This window comes from Dasypus novemcinctus, chromosome 7 (genome assembly GCF_030445035.2).
Source record: "Dasypus novemcinctus isolate mDasNov1 chromosome 7, mDasNov1.1.hap2, whole genome shotgun sequence".
NCBI lineage: Eukaryota > Metazoa > Chordata > Mammalia > Cingulata > Dasypodidae > Dasypus > Dasypus novemcinctus.
Genome location: NC_080679.1, coordinates 118,457,139 through 118,475,509, shown reverse-complemented (window position 1 = coordinate 118,475,509; position 18,371 = coordinate 118,457,139). Strand labels below are relative to the sequence as shown.

Here is an 18,371-nt window from a genome sequence, read left to right as displayed (position 1 = left end):
ACGCTGAATCAGTGTTACAGATTGGAATTCATTTTAGCCAATCTCCAACCAAGTACACATTTACAACAAAAGTTGTTATAAACTGAAGAAATAGTATACAATCACAGAAGAAATACCAGAAGAAATGGTATATAACATTGCAAGAGCACTGTTTCTATTCTATTAAAGCTCATTCCCCTAAAAGTAGAAAAGGGATATCAGGGCCCATATAGGAAAGGCTGGGGTCTTCTTATTTCCCCAAATAAGTATTTTCCGCAAATAAGTAAAAGAAATATTTAGCATTCACACTTTCATATTAACAATTAAGACATTTTTGTACGCCTGAGGGTAAAACCAACATGTTTTTGATTTGAAGTTACACCTCATTGTAAACATGTCTTTCTAGCTTCTTCATTTTCTAATCAACCATCATCCCAGGTGGAAAAAACATATTTATAAGAATGCTAATAGTGGACTGGGAGGATGAAATCTTTAATGCTTATCAATATAATCCTGTATCAAAAGATATTTGAAAAAGTAAAGTGCAACAGTATATACAATAATCTATTTGTGTAAAATAAGGGAGCTATATACATTTCCATACGCAAAGAAAATTACAAGGACACAATATTTCTAACAGTGATTGTAATGATGAGAAAACGAGACAGTCTGGGATGGGAAAGAAAGTTACTTTTTACTATATACTCTTTGGTACTATTTGAATGGTTTTTTACAATGTTCATTTTACACTTCATCAAGTTAAAAAAAGAGATCTTTGATACTGATTTACAAAAATACTGATACTACTACTATCATAACACGACATAGTCTGTTTTTTATTTCCACACTCAAAGAATTAAGATTCCCACAATTGTATTTTCAATCACCGACCTCCACCTTCTGAGTTCACCTGTTCCTCCCTCCAGCAGATGACATGATCCTATGTTTTAAAAATGCTGAAATGTCTAAGACAAAGCTACTTGAGCTTAAAAAAAAAAAAAGAGCTCAGCAAAGTGGCAGGATACAAGATCAATCAGTAATGCTTCTGTATACTAATACTGAGCAATCTGAGGAGGAAATCAGGGGGGAAAATTCCATTTACAATAGCAACAAAAAGATGCAAATACCTTTTTATTTTAAAAAAATTAAGATTCACATAAATGACTAATAAAAATTTTTAATATCCCAATTCTATCTTAAATGAAAACTAAAGTTTACTCTCCAATTCTATCTTTATAGTAAGAATAAACAACAAAAATGCTTAAATTATTCTAGATAGAGGTATTCTAATCCTGCATGTTATGTCCATGGATGATGGAGTTCAAGTGTAGACACTGCTATTTAAGTTCTAAAAAGCCTCTCAACACATCACTCAATTTAGTCTTCTATAAATAACCAATAAAAATTTTAAGATCACAAGAAATTTTCTATCACACATATTATAGATTTCAATGAATGCCACTATTCCAACAGAAATAATAATATTAAATACACAAAAACAAAGAGAAAGTACATTGCTTAAAAAAAAATACATTAGAAAAGGTAATTCAGTTTTAATTTATTTTCATCACTTTTTCTTCATGATCCAGATATTTTTAAATGCAAAGAAAAAATTAACTTTCCATGATATGTCAGGGACTGGCACTAAAAAAAATTTCAAATTGCAAATGACTCATACAAATGAAAATATCAAATGGAGATCCAGTTATCAAAATGAAAGCACTCAACATATTAAAAGTTCACAATTATTTGTATAGAGCACAAACAAAAGTCAGTATGCTAACCAACTCTTGTGATTTTAAAGAACTATTGTAGAGGTTTGAAGAAAATAGATTTATTAGTTAACTTGTAAGAGATTAAAGCACTTGAAACAAGTATTAAAAAGAAATTTGTGCCTTTATTAGAATGGTGTTAGGCTTTAAATACACCAATTTCGATCATCAAATTATTGTTTGTGTTTTTTTTTAATAAGAAATGACACTACAGAACTGCAATACTGGTCCAACAATCTTGTCTTTACTTTTCTTTTAAAGCAAGAAACAGAATGCAAGTAATCCGAAAGCACTAGCAGGCATTAGTTAATCCAAAATACTAGCTTCTTAGTTCCAAAAGCACTTGCAAAGAAAACCATTGAGAGGATGGAGGGGGATGGAAGCAATTCCTAATAACTGGAATTCCATGAGTGTACACATCAAGTCTCATGAGGCTGTTTTTTGAATTTATCTTTCACTTGGTCACTTTTTTTCCTCAAATACTACATTTTTCTTTGACTTTTTCCTCAAAGTATAAAAAGTATGAAATATAAACAAGCTCTTGCATTGCACACTTAGAAGTGTACAATTCAAGCATTATAGAGCTATCTACATACCGATAAATCCCATCAAATATTGGATAATTCAATAATATATAAAATAGGGCACAGAAAGAACTAAAACCCATTTCTTTTTGTTACACATAAGATTCAAATATTCAATCTAAAGAAAAACAATCATATTTTAGCTTTCCTCTACATTCGCATGTTGATACACTTATTAAAATATTCCTGTATATTATGTTTGGTCTTATTATTGTCAAGTCAGGTTTAAAACCTCAAAACCAGCCATCCAGACAAAACAGGTAATCAGAAAGATTATTTCTTCTCCGCCTCCCTAACCCCAATAACTAGAAGTCAATTTTATGACATGACTCCAAACACTGGGTTGTGACGACAAATGCTAGGTCCAATTTCTTCATAATCCTTTTTGGTGTGGCAAACTTGGTAGAACTCAGGCTGAAAATAAAAATACATATTTTTATAATGGTCAAAAATGTACCACTTTTCAATATGCTTTAAAATAAATGGGTTTTTAAAATTAACAACAGTCCATCCATAGTACTTGAACTAAGTTTAGAAATTTGAGCAACTCCTGACTTAAAATCAGTTACTGTATCAGAACTGAAAAGGAGGATTTAACTCACGTTCTCCCAACTGCTGAAAACATGTCCTTCCTAGGATTATGAAATTTTGAGGAATGAAATTTTGAGGATTCTCAAATGTCCAGGCTGTTCTGCCTAGGCTTTCCCACATCGTGCACTGAACCAATAATCTAAACCTGTAGCATTAACTAAATGTACAGATAAACTACTTCCAGTCATACTACAAAACCTTCTAGATGAGCCTGCTTTCATCACTCAAGGTCTGGTATAACAAACTACACCATGTTCTGTGTCACCTCATTACTGAAAAGGCAAAGTTACAAATTTGACTAGGTTATATAGCATCATTGAAAATGACAACAGTTACGGAAGAATATAACTTTCTTTTTCGATTTTTAATGGCTTAAAACCCAAGGATGAATAGTTATTCAATAATTCAAATAAAAGTTCTTACTTCATAACCAGGATAAAGTATCAATATTTTCTAGACTAAGGATATCAGAACATATTTTAAAGGGGCTTCGAGATGTTTTGATTTGGGGAGAGGGCTCTTAGAACAATTACCGTTACTCAACTTAGAACCTAATCCTTTTTATGCAAGGATACAGATAGCTTTTACCTTAACGCTTTTTAAATATTTGCATAGAAAACAACAACTTTCTGATGTGTATGCTACCACAAAGCTCAAAGAATTTTCCCTGCAAATAAATTTTAAAACATAGTGCAAAATACCCACTGTAATGTCTAGTAAGCTAAGAAAAACATGAACATTAAATTCAGAGGAATATACATTTTGAAATACTATTTACCTATGTACCCAATTTTAAAACTTTCCTATGAAATGTTTAGATGAAATTTAAAGGAATTTACCTTGCTTTAATAAATTGTGTAAGTACTGATGATTTCTCTATCTAAAAAAATAATAATCTCACTTACTGTGGAGGCCAGCATAGATCCCCCAAACCAAACTGCGTATCGCTGCATGTGGTGTGTAATCACTTGTACATCAATAGGCTTTGGCTAAAAAAGGACATAAGATCATTTCAATAGTAAATTCAAGTAACAGTTTCTGTATCATTTAACCTTAAGTATGCTATATAAAAATAATACTTATATTAAATTCAGAAGACATCTTATAAACCAGAAACAACTCACAAAGATTCTCTACAGGGGAGCAGGGATGGGAAAACTGGGGAGGGAGTGGGGAACAGGAATAGGATAAAATGGATGGAGGAAAAATAACAATGAATGTAAATTTTGCAAAGTTCTGATTTTTAAAACCATGTTAATATTTCACACACTCAAAAATAAATAAAACTTTTTTAAACAGGAGGGAGGTGTGTAGGGCAAAATCATATACAAGAAAAACAAATTAACCTAATTGCAATTAAAAAAAGAAAAAAGAACATAACCACACTTAAGTGGGGAAAGGGACAGGCCCAAATTACTTTTTATTTTTTTAAGGCGGTACTAGGCATTAAACCCAGAAGCTTGTACTTGTGAAACAAGTGCTCAACCACTGAGCTATACACCCATATTTAAATCTATCTTTATTTTTTAGGAGGTACCGGGGAAATAAAGCCAGGCCCTTGTACATGCAAACCAGGCTCTCAACCAACTGAGCTACACGCCTGCTCTACCCAAGTAACTTCTGAACATAGTATTTTGACTATATGCCCTCAGGTTAAAGACAAAAACTAAGCAAACACTAAACTCTACCGTTAGCAGGACTATTTTTCACAGTGGTGTGGATTAGTAATTCTGAAACTATATGTATATATTCTAAGATTGAGGAAAAACATAAATATATTATGGGAAATGGCAGTCAGGTTTCTCACAATCAGAGAAGGGAATTACCAATATGGAAAGTTAGAATGCTAGAATGAACCCCGGGGTATTATGGAAATGGACACATCAGTATGAATTTATAATTTTTAATTTATATAGGTAAAAAACTAGATACACATGTACATACACATACATTTCCTAGCTCTGTCTGCTGAGGTCTAGAAGTATTGAAACCCTAGTAGCAAGGAGCACACCCATTATCCCAGCTTGGTTTCTTAATAGGATTCTCCTTTAAAAAGAACAAGGGTGGGAAGAGGATGTGGCTCAAGCAGTTGGGTGCCTGCCTCCCACATGGGAGGTCCCGGGTTAGGCTCCCACTGCCTTCTAAAAAAGACAAGCAAGACAATGAGTTGATATGACAGGCTGGCACAGCAAGCTGATGCAACAAGATGATGCATATAAGGAAAAACAAAATACAGGACATAACAAGCAGGAAGCAGAAGTGGCTCAAGTGATTGGACGTCTTCCTCCCACACGGGAGGTTCCAGGTTAGGTTTCCGGTGCCTCCTTAGAAAAAAATGCATTTTTTTTAGGGGTGTGAGGTCAGCATTTGGATGAATAAAGAAGCTGTGCATGAAATTAATAAATAAAGTGCAAAGAAGAATATGAGAAACATATTACTGAAAAAGTATGAATGAATGAATGAATGAATGCATGCATGAGGGATGTGGTGACTTGGCGCTAAATACCTCAGAAAAACATGTTTTTAAACTAAATCCATTCCTGTGAATGTGAAACCATTCTAAGTAGAATCTTTTGATGAGGTTACTTCAGTTAGAGAGAGACAGAGAGAAGGCTGGGCAAACAGCCAGAAGAGGCTGCCATTTGCATTGCAATGTGACAGAGAAAACAAGGACAAAGGATCACCAGCAGCTTAGCCCCAGCAGAATGTCAAAAAAGCATCATCTTCATGATTCCTTGATTGTGCTTATCTCTTAGCCTAGAGCCAATAACTTGTGTTTAAGTCAACCTAAAGTATGGTACTTGCTTCAGCAGCCAGGAAACTAAAACAAGGAAGGGGAAACTTTTTGTTAGAGAAAAATGAGAACTGAAAAATAGGAATGATGGACTTAAAAACACCAAATGGCAACTATTGACATAACAACTACCTAGGCCAGAGCCAGCAACAGATGTTAAAACCAGTGGTTCAAAAGTTGCTTAGAAAAACAATAGCTACATAGTCTCAAAGTGTCTCCTCATAAGATTTTTACTAAACATAAGAAAAAACAAGTAACTTTATAGTGGAGAAATGCGGCAGACACAACTTTAACCTAGTGATCAAAGTTAACATATGGGATAATACCTATTATGTGTCTACTGATGTGATGCACTGAAAAGGATACAATACCACTTCTGTGGTACTCTGACAAAAGTGCATAATCAGAACCAGATAGGCTATTCTATAAAATACATGGCCCAATGTGAAGATCATGAAAGACAAAAAAGACTGAATAAACTGCTCCAGATTAAAGGGACATACAACTAAATGAAACATATAAATCTAAATTAGATACTGGAAGAGAAAAAATAATAATAATAATTTATATTTCCTGTGGCTATAAGGGCATTATTAAGAGACAATTGGTGAAATCTCAATCAGGTCTGTAACCAGATAATAGTTTTATATCAAGGTTAATTTTTACATTTTCATCCACTGTAATGTCATTGATTTTAGGGAATACCCACTGATGTATTAAGGGGTAGTGGAGCATCATATTCACAACTTAATCTCAAATAGTTCAGAAAAAAATAAATTTTGCATATATGTGTATATATATACACACACACACATATATTTGCAAGAACAGAATATAAAACAAACGTAGTAAGATATAAACATTAGAGGAATATGGCGAATGGAATGTGGGAATTCTTGCTACTAGCTTCGTAACTTTTCTGTAGGGATGAAATTATTTCAATATAAAAAGGTTTTAAAAAGCTCCAGGGGAGCAGATGTGGCTCAAGCCATTGGGCATTTGCCTCCCATGTGGGAGGTCCCGGATTCAGTTCCCGTTGCCTCTTGGAGAAGGAGAGCAAACAATGCGCAGACAGACAAAAGAACCATTGGGGGAGTGGGGGGGAGGGTGGATAAATTAAAAATTTATAAAATTAAAAAGTGCCAGAAAATACTTAAAAGGATTGGAGTAACAGGATGAGTGCTCAATCAAGAAAAAGTCCACTTAAAAGCTGAAGGATCTCCTTAAGCCCTAGCTGGGCTGGCCAGGTAGGCACTAAGCCTGCCTGAGCTCCCAGTGCAGATTCCTAGCCAGAGTTTCTACAGAATGATCTCAGAGAGCACTCAAGTCATGCCACCTGGGACAAGGGATTGCTGGCTGTAGGATTTACAGTGCAGGGCCCTGGACATCTAGGAAACTGTTTCCTGGTAACATTCATAATCAAGTAAGTAGGAGAATTCTAGGACCACATGCACATGCCCAAGGCAACAGACAATATTAGAGAATAGCAGAGAAATGGCAGAGAAAATTAGAGGCCTTACTTACCCTTTTGACTGAAGCTATTCTCCAAACTTACTATATGGATAAGCCCCTAAGGAAGTTCAATCTGCAAAGACTGGGAAAAGAATTTCTTTTTTTCTGTTTTTTTAAACTCCTGGCATTCAAAAAAAGCTCTGCCTAACACTAGGTGTATATAAGCTTAACGAACAGATACCTCAGAGTCTAAATTCCAGCGATAACACACTTCAATATGAAAACATCCATGTTTCAACAAAAGATTACAAAACATACAAAGAGGAAGTGATGTTGCAAGCAAAGGAAATGATTGAAATACTAGAAACCATCAATGAGAAGGCTAAAACCCAGGACATGCCAGACGAAGACAAAAAAAAAATTGTCCTAAATATGCTCAAAGAGCTAAAGGAAAACATGGACAAAGACCTAAAGGATATAAAGGAAACAACAAATGAACATAAAGAGAATATCAATAGAGAGATAGAAATTATGCCAAGGAACCCAAGAGAGCTAAAGACCACAGTAACACATTAAAAATTCCCTACAGAGGTTCAACAGCAGGTTGGAGCTGTCAGCAAAAAGAATCAGTGAAACTGAAGATAACATAATTGAAATCATCTACTCTGAGGAACAGAAAAAAAGGAAGAATGAAGAAGAGTGAATAGGGCCTGATTACCTGTGGACACCATTAAGCATACCAATATACACACTATGGGAGACTCAGAAAGAAGAGAGAATAGTCAAAGAAATAATGGCTGAAAACTTTCCATGTTTAATAAAATACATGAATATACACATCCAAGATGCTCAAGGAAATCCAAATGGGATAAACCCAAATACACCTACGCCATGCCATGTTATAACCAAACAGTCAAATGCCAAAGAGTTTCCGAAAGTTGCAAGAGAAAAAACCTATCACATGCAAGGGGACCTCAATAAAACTAAGTGCCAATTTCTCATCAGAAACTATAGAGGCAAGAAAAAAGGTAGAACACATATTTAAAGTACTGAAAGTAAAAAAAACCTGCCAACCAAGAATTGTGTATCCTGAAAACTATCTTTCAAAAATGAGGGAGGAATTAAGACATACACAGACAGACAAAAACTGAGGGACTATGTCACCACTAGACCAGTCTTACACGAAATGCTAAAAAAAAAAAAAGAAATGCTAAAATGAGTCCAGCAGGTTGAAGGGAGGCACAGGAGACAAACGCCTGAAGCTACATGAAGAAATAAGGATTCTCTGGAAAAGATAATGGTAAATAAAATAAAAATACCAGTACTATTGTACTTTTTATTTCTAACTCCACTTTTTGCTTCCTATAGGATGTAAGAGACAAGTGTATAAAATGTAATGAGAGGGAAGCAGATGTGGTTTAAGCAACAGGGCTCCCATCTACCATATGGGAGGTCCAGGGCTTGATTCCTGGGGTTTTCTGGTGAAGGCAAGCTGGCCCATGCAGAGTGCTGGCCTGAGTGGAACACTGGCCCAAACAGGAGTGCTGGCCCACTCAGGAGTACAGGCCCACACAGCCAGCTGGCCCAAGCGGAGAGCTGGGGAAGCAAGATGACGCAACAAAGATACACAGAGGAGAGACAAAAAGAGAGTTGAGGTGGTGCAGGAGATAGAGCACCTCTCCCACTCCAGAAGGTTCCAGGATCAGTTCCCAGTGCCACCTAAAGAGAAGACAAGCAGACCCAGAAGAACACACAGCAAATGGAATCTGAGAGCAGAAAATGGGGGTGGGGGATGGGGACAAATAAATGAATCTTTTAAAAAATGTAATGAGAAACCAATGGTTTTGGACTCACAATGTAGAAGTATGTAATTTGTGACAAGAAATACATAAAGATAGGGCATAGAGAGGTACAGGATCACAGTTTAGGTATGCTATGAAAGGTGTTGTGGCAGTTTGATACTATTTATGAATTCCAAAAAGAATTATTATGTTTGTAAACTGGTCTGTTTCTCAGGGCATGATAACCTTTGATTGTATTAGATCTAGCTGAGATGTCTTTGATTAAATTATGTTATGATAAGGGCTTTGACTCAACCATTAGGGCCTGCAGGTTTGACTCCCTGCCCCCTTGGTGGGCATATAAAGGGATAATTAATCAAGAAATCAAGAGAAGTAGATAACAGAGAAAATACACAGAGGATCCTGCTGCCTGGGAAGAGAGACGAGCCTGACAGTTTACAGCTGACCTTGTGAAGAGAAGACAGCACCTGAGCCCAAAAAAGAAAAGAGCCCTGGGAAGAGAGCCTAGCCTTATGCCAACGTACAGCTGAGATCAGAAGAACTGGGACCACAGAGCCTTAAGAGGGAAGAAGGGAGGTTGAACCCTTGCAGACATTGCCTGCCATCTTGCATCAACACGTAAAAACAGACTTTGGATGAGGAAGTACCTCTTACGGTACTACAAGGTGGACTCTTTAGGGCCTTATAATTGTAAGCTTCTATCCCAAATACTCTTTATAAATACCAACAGAGTTCTCGTACTTCGCATCAGCACCCCTTTGGCTAATACAGGTGTTAGGTTGGTATCAAAGCTAGCAAGATTATTATAGATTCAGGATATTAAATTTAAGCCCCATAATATCCACAAAGAAAATATAAGAGAATATGCAAATACATAAAGACAGAAAGTAGAGTATGGTTGGGGGGGGAAGGGGACAGGAGCAATGGGGATATAACGTTAAATGAGCATAGGGAGAAAAGAAAAGTTAGAGTAAAGGATGGTGGTGAGGGTTATACAACATTGTGAACGTGAATGATCCTGAATGGTATGCTTGGGAGGGGTTGTGATGGGAAAATACATGTTACACATATATTTCCACAGTTGAGAGAGAGAAAGAAAGAAAGGAAGAAAGGAAAGGAAGAGAGAAAGAAAAGAAAGGGGGGGATGGAGGGAGGGAGGAAGGAAACTGAGGAGATAATGGCAATTAAATGCAATATATGATACTAGATGGGATTTAAGAATGGAGGAGAAAAGGCCCAAAAGAACGTTCTGGGCACATAATACAGAATGTAAACTATATATCAACATTAAATTTCTTGAACTTGATAACTGCACTTAAGATGATTACATACGGGGGTTATCCTTGTTCATAAGAATTGGACATGAAAGTACTGTTTGCAAGGAGTGTGATGTGTGTAATCTGCTCTCAAATGTTCAGAAAATAGATAATAAACAGATAATGGATTTAAGTACCTGGGGAATTCAGGGTATGGTGGAGTTCTCTGTATGGGGTTTATACTATTTTTGCAACTGTCCTGTATATTTGAAATTATTTCAAAATAAAAAGTTAAAAAATTACAGATTGAAATTAAGAAGAAAATCAAATATTGCTATAGATAAAGAGATATGAAGCTATGCTATGAAACTCTATAAAAATGACTATCCAGTAAAATGAAAGGGAAGGAGGCAGAGCCTTATGACATACAGGGTTTTACCTACATAACTGTAGATATTTATATGCACACATCACTGGGAAAAAATTCTTCATTTCATATTTAAAAACATGCAAAAAGCTTAAAAATATGTTAAACATTTTACTCTGAAATATACTGAAAAATACATGTCATGTCTTTTATCACCTCATGGATCCATAATGAGTCATTCAAAAATTAACTACTTAATGTATCCATAACCAGACTATTAAGACAATCAAGTCACTGTAATTTTTAAGTATTTTAATAAAAAATGATAAAACTCATAATCAATGTGATTAGTATGTGTCAGTACAGATGATGTGAAACTATGCTGGTTAAACTCATCAACCTTTTTTATGCAGTAGATGGATGGGCAGGTTATCTGAGAAGATGGGGACACAAACCAAAGTTCAACATTAATATAATCTATTACATGAGCAGACTGCCTCAAGTTAGAGATCATGTCATTACAGTGACAGAGCTTCATAATACTTTGCCTTCCACCAAAACATATACTTTTTACTGTACTCCAAGTCATAGGGTTTTTAGATAGTCAAAGTTTAAGTGCTGCAAACAGTTCACTTCCATACAATTTCTCAACAGCAAACCTTAGAGGTGTAAATATGTTTTAATAGCAACTTTCCTTCTCCATCAATGTTTTGACTCAAAATTCTACATTTAATAAGGATGAAACAAAATTTGCTGAAATTTTCTCACAAATTTAGAAAGCAGACACTTGAGAACTCAAAATCAGAATTCTGACTTGAATCACCAATTTGATTTCACACTATGAAGCTATGACAGAGCTAGAGACAATTTGTGAATGAATGAATGACCTACTCAGCATTAGCATTTCTCGCAACTCTGCTTTCTTGACCTGTTTAGTGACGTTTTAAATTGCAGGGATCCATAAAGATTATCCCTGAAGTATGCAACAAATCTCCTACATATGGTATTTGTGAGACAATGTCAAAAATATCTTTCTGAGAGCTATAGCCAAGAACATTTTTCAGAAATGCAGACAATATCCTGGAGGAAGCAAATGACCAAGAATACCAGGGAGATGAATCTATATCATTAACCACTTTGCATTAGAATACCTGATAAGTATGAAAATAAGAGCAAAAATTGGCAGACATTCCCCACCCCCACTATAATAATCATGGGACCCTCACAACCTTCCCACCAATAATTGAGAAAACCAACCTTCAATCTACCACCACTCAATTCTTCGCTTAATTTCAGCCTGGCATCTACAGTCCTTTTCAAATCTCTTTGCAAGCGACGCCCAAAGTCCCTGAACATGGTTGAACCTCCAGAGAGAACAATGTTCTATAGCAGTAGAGAAAAATAAATATGATCTTTATTTAAAAGGAAGGAAGTAAAATTTAAATATATAACAAACAGCACTCCAATTCTATTATATCCTTTAGAAGTTTTTTTAATTTAATATTAAACAATGGACAGAAATAAATAAGTTTTTTTTTTTAGAAGTATGACACTGACTAACAATTTTGCTATAACTACTAACCTTGTAGAGAGGACGTCTGACATCAATAGGACAATTCTGAATTACTTCGTCTACAACTTCTGAGATAGGTTGTGTGAAGTCTGGATTAGCAAACTGAAAAATAAGAAATTTGGGTATAACAGACATTAGATCCCTACTGGCATAATATCACTATAAAATGTTAAGAAAGCAGAGCTTCCAGTTCAAATACAAAAGGACTTTTAAAATCTGTAAGTTCTGGTCTCTAATTGATTCAAATGAAAAAAGTTAAGTCAGAGATTTCCAAATAAATCAAAATAAAATAATGATACATGCCATTCTGAAATCATAAGACTTTACAAAAATGTAAAGTCACACAAATACTGAGTTGGCAAAAATCTGAGTAAATGAGAAGTCTGGTACACTGCTGGTGAGACTATACATTGATGTAATGTAACTAATTTGGAAAGCACTTTGGCAATACCTAATAAAGTTTAAATTGCAAGGACCATTAATGTTGCTTAGAACAAACCCGAAAGGAACTCTCTCATGTTTGCTGAGAGTTACAGAAAAGTATTTTCACTGCAGCCTTGTTTATAAGAGCAGCAACTACCCAAATATCCATCACTAGGGGAATAAAACCTTGCATATTTATGATGGTATAAAATAGTCAAAACAAATTATATTCAAATAATTGACACTCAAAAGCAAAACTTATTAAAAAGATAGCTCCAACAAAACTTGAATGATTCCATTTATGTAAATCTTAAGCCAAAAAAACTATGGTTTTTATGGGTACACACACATGTAAAAGAAAACATACTGGATATACCAAATTTATGGCAGTGGTATCTTAGGAAAAGGAAGAAGAAAAACATGAAGTCGAGAAATGGAAAGAGCTAGGGAATGGACTTTATCTGTAGTATTTAATTTTTAAAAGTTATTGATTTTTTAAAAATCAATGGTAAATGTTACTATAGTAACATGCTTATTTGAGGTGGTAGGTAACATATTTTGTATTAAACTGCATACTTTCCCAAATTTTTAAAAAACAGACTGCTTAAGTAATTGTCAAAAAAAAAAAACTATGAAAAGGGACTATGTGGCTGAAAATAAGTAAATAATTTAATGTAGGACATTATTATACACAACAGAGGCCTATGTGCATATATTCTTTAATTTTTATTTTATTTGCAAAGAAAATGTGCCCTCTTACATTTTTAAACTCCAGTATACTTCTCTGACCACAATTCCTTAGCCTGCTGGTTCTCACTCCTTTGCTTCCATTTACAGTTACATACCAATTCATCAGATTTCTAATTCCTGCCTTCACCCCTCTTACTGTCTCTTAAATAATAGAGCCTTCTATACACACTGATACACTCCCTTCTATGTGCCGCAACTTTAAACTGCCTTGTTAGCTCCTTTCCTGCAAATGCGTGAGGGAAAAGACAGTACTGTATACCTAAAAATTTGGTGTGCCTAATAATCTCAATGGTACCCCAGTACTATTAATACGGATTCTCTATTCACCCTCAGGTCCCCTCAAGTGATTATAAAATTCAGTTTGTTCCCACAGCCCTTAACCTATGTCCAGTTCCTTCTCCCAACATGTAAGTTTGACTCTACCTTCACAGAAAAAATTAAACAGTGAACTATGATAATGAACTTCCTCAACTACCTGTCTGCTCCTGTCCTCACTCCCTCCATATTTTCCTATATCAATGCTTAACTACTTACTTTGACTTACCAGTTCCCAGGAGCCATCATTTTCTTTCATGCCACCTCTCAGAAAAGCCCAAACTATTTCCAAGCATGCTCCCTCTACCACACCATTCCACTGAAATTTCTATGCTAGGGTCACCAATGACCTGGATGTCAACTCCTGAGTACTTCTAGGTTTCCTCTAATATTACTCTTCCGTAGTGAATGGCATTATTTAACCTACTTTGAAACATTCACTTCTCTCAATTTTAGAACCGTGGTTTGGCTTCTCCCTCTGGGTTTTCTTCAGTGTGGTCTGCAGGCTCCTCTTACTCTTGACTGTCCATTAAACGCTGGCGTTCTACTAGAGCCCCATTCTTCATCTAGTTCACACTCATACCCTCATTCTAGCCAATCCCTTCCATTGCAGTTACATGGGGATGACTTACACATCTGTCCTTACTCCAGGACATGCACCCCAGTTCAACACCCTTAGAACCCAAGTGTTTATTTTTTAAACTTTTTAATGATGCATAATAAATTTGTTTCCTGTTTGTACCTCACCGATTCCTCCCTTAAGTATTCATAATTTCAATGGATGGTATATTTAGTTGCTCAAGTTACAAAACTGGAAATCATCACAGATCCTTCATATTCTTACTACACTCACATCTAAGCAATCTTGTGATTTTTTTCTTCCTGTTGATTCTTTTCTTTTTCTCAGCTCCATTCTTATGCTCACTGACCTATCCCAGAAGTTATTTATCTGGAAAACTGCAATAAACTCACTACCTGTTTCCAACTCAACTCACACCTCTACAATCTATTTAACTCAATGACGCCAAAGTCACTTTCTTAATAATGTACACAAATCTGACTGTGTCATTTCCATGCTGAAGATTTCTGCACAAACTGATTCAGGCAAACTCCTTTGCATAGTATATTCCCTCATTATCTAGACCATGAACACCTTTCTGGATCCATCTCCTAATACTTCCTCCCTTTATATTTTTATTATCTAGCTCTCTCATGTCCCAGACCTCTGCCCAGTTTATCTCCTCTTCTAGAAATATATTCCCCTAACTTATTTGATTCGCAAATATTCATTTTTAAAGTCTAGCTCACTGTTTTCTCCTCTAAGTAGTTTCCCTAGTTCTCCCAAGGAGACTCAGATGCTCTTTGACCCTATGCCCTCAACAAATATATACATTCATTAAAACAACTATACCTGTGTAGATATTCATCTCACTAATTCTTTGAGCTCCATAAGAGCAAGATAAATTAATTTTTCATCTTTGAATATCCAATGCTTAAATACCATGAAAATAATATCCAACTTAGTATTTACTGAATGAATAAATGGTTTTAAAAAATAACTATTCCTTATACTGAATAAGACTAAGCATTTAATGTTAGTAATTTTATTAATAAAGTTAAATTTCTCATACTAGGTTACTGGAATAATTTTTCACTATTAGAAGTACATATTTCATTAATTTAATATAGCTTTTATATTGCAGGGATTTCATGGAGACAGAAGGTTATTTGTGTACTAGTTAATTATTTGTTATGACAATGTCAAGTGAAGGTTCTTTTTATAATGGTTATGTTACACAATTGGGTGGTGGAGGAGTCTTTCTAGAACCTTTCCCAAAATACATTATTTAATATGTCATAAATTTCAAGGGTTCTCCCCTTCCCACAACCCCACATATACCATAAATAGAAAAGAGTTCAAAGTGTTGTTTTTCTTAATTTATGAAAAATAACAGTTTACCCAGTTTAAGAAAGGTAATTATTTCTTGAAAAATGATTATTTCACTATTTTAATGTACTAAAGAAAGTTTCTAAAATTAATTCTCTCTGAATAACTTCTACTTGCTATTCTTGACTGAATATCTGAAAACAATACCATCATGGAAAACTTACCTCTGGGTGAAAAAAGATTTCAGGTCCCAAGAATCTCTCATAACCAACATCAATGGAAAATTCTTTCTTTGAGATAGCATTGATTCCAGTATACTGCTTAATCCACTTTGACCCATCTGTGTCATACTTGTTAAATTCTTTTACTAAATCTGGGCAAACATAACTATAGCGCTCCTAGGAAAATGAACAAAGAAACAAAACTAATTTTTTCCACCTATTTTAGGAAAAGTCAAAAAGGATGGCAGATATTCAATAAACTAGACTGAAATAAAGAAAAAAAAACTTCAGAAAATATTTATAGTATATACAGCTCATTTCCTACACATAATTTCTGACTTCACTTATAACAGAGAAAGTATTGAGACTAAACAGTCCTTTTCTACCTTTTTAATGCTTTTTCATAAAACAATCATTAATACCACACATTTTATACTGTTTCATTAATAATCAAGTTTGTATTCTAGAGAGCTGAAAGCATAAAATACACACAGAACTGAAGAATAAATAATAGTTTCTATAAACACACAAATTAATAGAGATCCTTAATCTCTATCTAGAAAAAATTTGATTATGGCCTAAGTAGATGACAAAAGAAAAAAGGTTGAAAATATATTCTATTCACTCTATCAAGGCTGAGCTGCTGCATTATTTGGTTATATATTGTTAAGGAAAACCTTTCATCAAAAATACAATTCACAATTACGTCTTGGGTTATGACATTTATTTTTAATTTATGGCCTCCCGATTGCCATCCTCATATCTCATTCCTGAAGAAAAACACACAATTTATATAGCGTTATTCATCAAGGACTCTATCCAAGATAGAGACAAATATTATTCCCATTATCAAGAGACATAAAGGAAAAGAATACTGGGAGGAAAAAAGGACAGTTTCTTATGTTATATTAAATTTTTCTCCAAACCCCAAGAGTGGGAACTACATGTAAATGATGTACCTTAAAAGACATTAATCTAGACTGACCACCATCAGCTTTCTATGGATTAGATTTAAATTTCTGGTGTGTGTGTGTTTCACTTTGTAGATTTACATATTTTAATTTGTTAAATATTTAATTTTTATTCTACCAACTTGAAGGTGACTTTTGGCAGTTATGTAGATCATTTCTTTACTACCTAAGAAGTGGACAACTCATTGTCTCTCCTAATCTCTGAGGAGTAACAGAAAACCTTTAAATATGTGAAGGGAGACATAAATAAAATTATTCTCTAGTAGGGCAGTTTTGTTTTCATATATGCAAAACATACCTGAGAAACCCACTGAAATTTACAAGGAGTGCTGGCAAATGATAAATTTGAAAAGCAATGCTAAGTAGGCTGAATGAAGCATTTAAATAACAGATTTACACAGCAAATTATTAAAATACCGTACAAAGCCTTTACATCTTTCTTCTATATTTGCCATATCATTTGCGCCAAACATTGCCCCTATTCTATAGCCAAATGAATCAATTACATCAAAGTAATTTTTATAACAGAAATCTCTTAGAACTAAAATTAAAAAATGCAGTAAAGAAATGGGGATGTGAAAACTATGCTGTGAAATAATTATTGCTGGTAAAGGAAATAATAACAAAAATATGTTTTTAAAAAGCAATAAAAATTTAAAAAATGAAAAAGAAAAAATGTGTAATTATGTCATTTGGTATAAATTTCCTTATATGTTAGTGTTCTCAAATGTGAAATAAGGAGAAAAGAGGCAAAAGGTTGATAATGTTCAATAATTTACTTGCAAGAAATACAGAGTAACATATAATTAAAAGCAATGATTTGTAATTGGCTAACAAAAGATTATTTTTAAACATTGGTCCTCATTTAAGAATTTTCACATTAACGTTAGAAATGTGATTTAATTTTCAAGTTTCCATCACTACTTTTTACCTTTACTGCCTTAGCTGTTTCCAAGGATTGCTCTGGAGGGATTCCTACTTCTCGGTCTCTCAGCAGTTGCTGAATAAAATATGTTATATCTCGTCCTGCAATTGGAATGTGCTTAATGCAGCTGCCAATCACATACCCTTCAGCCTAGACCAAAAAAAAAAAGTCAAATTTCATTTTTCTGTGTTTAAAATTAATAAAATCTAAATGATGAACCATTAAAGACCAATTTCTCAGATTCATGTATTTGTATTCTCAAATCTTTTATCTCAGAAGAATTTGTCTTTATTCCTTGACCATATACATATGTCACTTTACTCATCACAGAATGTATTATTCTGCAAGAAAATTATGAACAAGAATGGCCAGCAACTTAGATTTACACTCCCACTAACACAAGATTATAACCATGACTAAAACACCAACAAAGAAATAATAAATTTGAAAATATAAGTAGGAAATGTTTTAGACAGCAGACTTTATATCAGATAGAGCATTATTTTTCAATCTTTTATAATTCCAGTGAAAAGTTTAAATTGCATTGTAAGAAATGTGGACACTCACTCATATTTCTAACTGAAGTAGTTACCCATTTTCATAAGCCTGAGGCATTCTATGTACCATAATAATGCCAAATAATTATATTCTTTACAATGGGTTCAAAAATATGATACAGGTCAGCAGTACAACAAATAATGTAGCAAA

At 34.3% G+C, this 18,371-nt stretch overlaps 1 protein-coding gene across 1 annotated transcript in view; it reads right to left on the bottom strand.

The window, feature by feature from the left end:
- Nucleotides 1-649: 649 nt before the first annotated feature.
- Nucleotides 650-18,371, bottom strand: part of ACTR3 (actin related protein 3) — a 70,689-nt gene continuing 52,967 nt past the window's right edge. The window contains exons 7-12 of the mRNA XM_004482903.4: nucleotides 17,670-17,813; nucleotides 15,771-15,944; nucleotides 12,180-12,272; nucleotides 11,855-11,980; nucleotides 3,832-3,915; nucleotides 650-2,749 (exon numbers count right to left, since the gene is read on the bottom strand). Coding sequence (XP_004482960.1) covers nucleotides 2,654-2,749; nucleotides 3,832-3,915; nucleotides 11,855-11,980; nucleotides 12,180-12,272; nucleotides 15,771-15,944; nucleotides 17,670-17,813 — 717 coding nt within the window. The 3' untranslated portion in view covers nucleotides 650-2,653. The remainder of the gene's footprint in view (nucleotides 2,750-3,831; nucleotides 3,916-11,854; nucleotides 11,981-12,179; nucleotides 12,273-15,770; nucleotides 15,945-17,669; nucleotides 17,814-18,371) is intronic.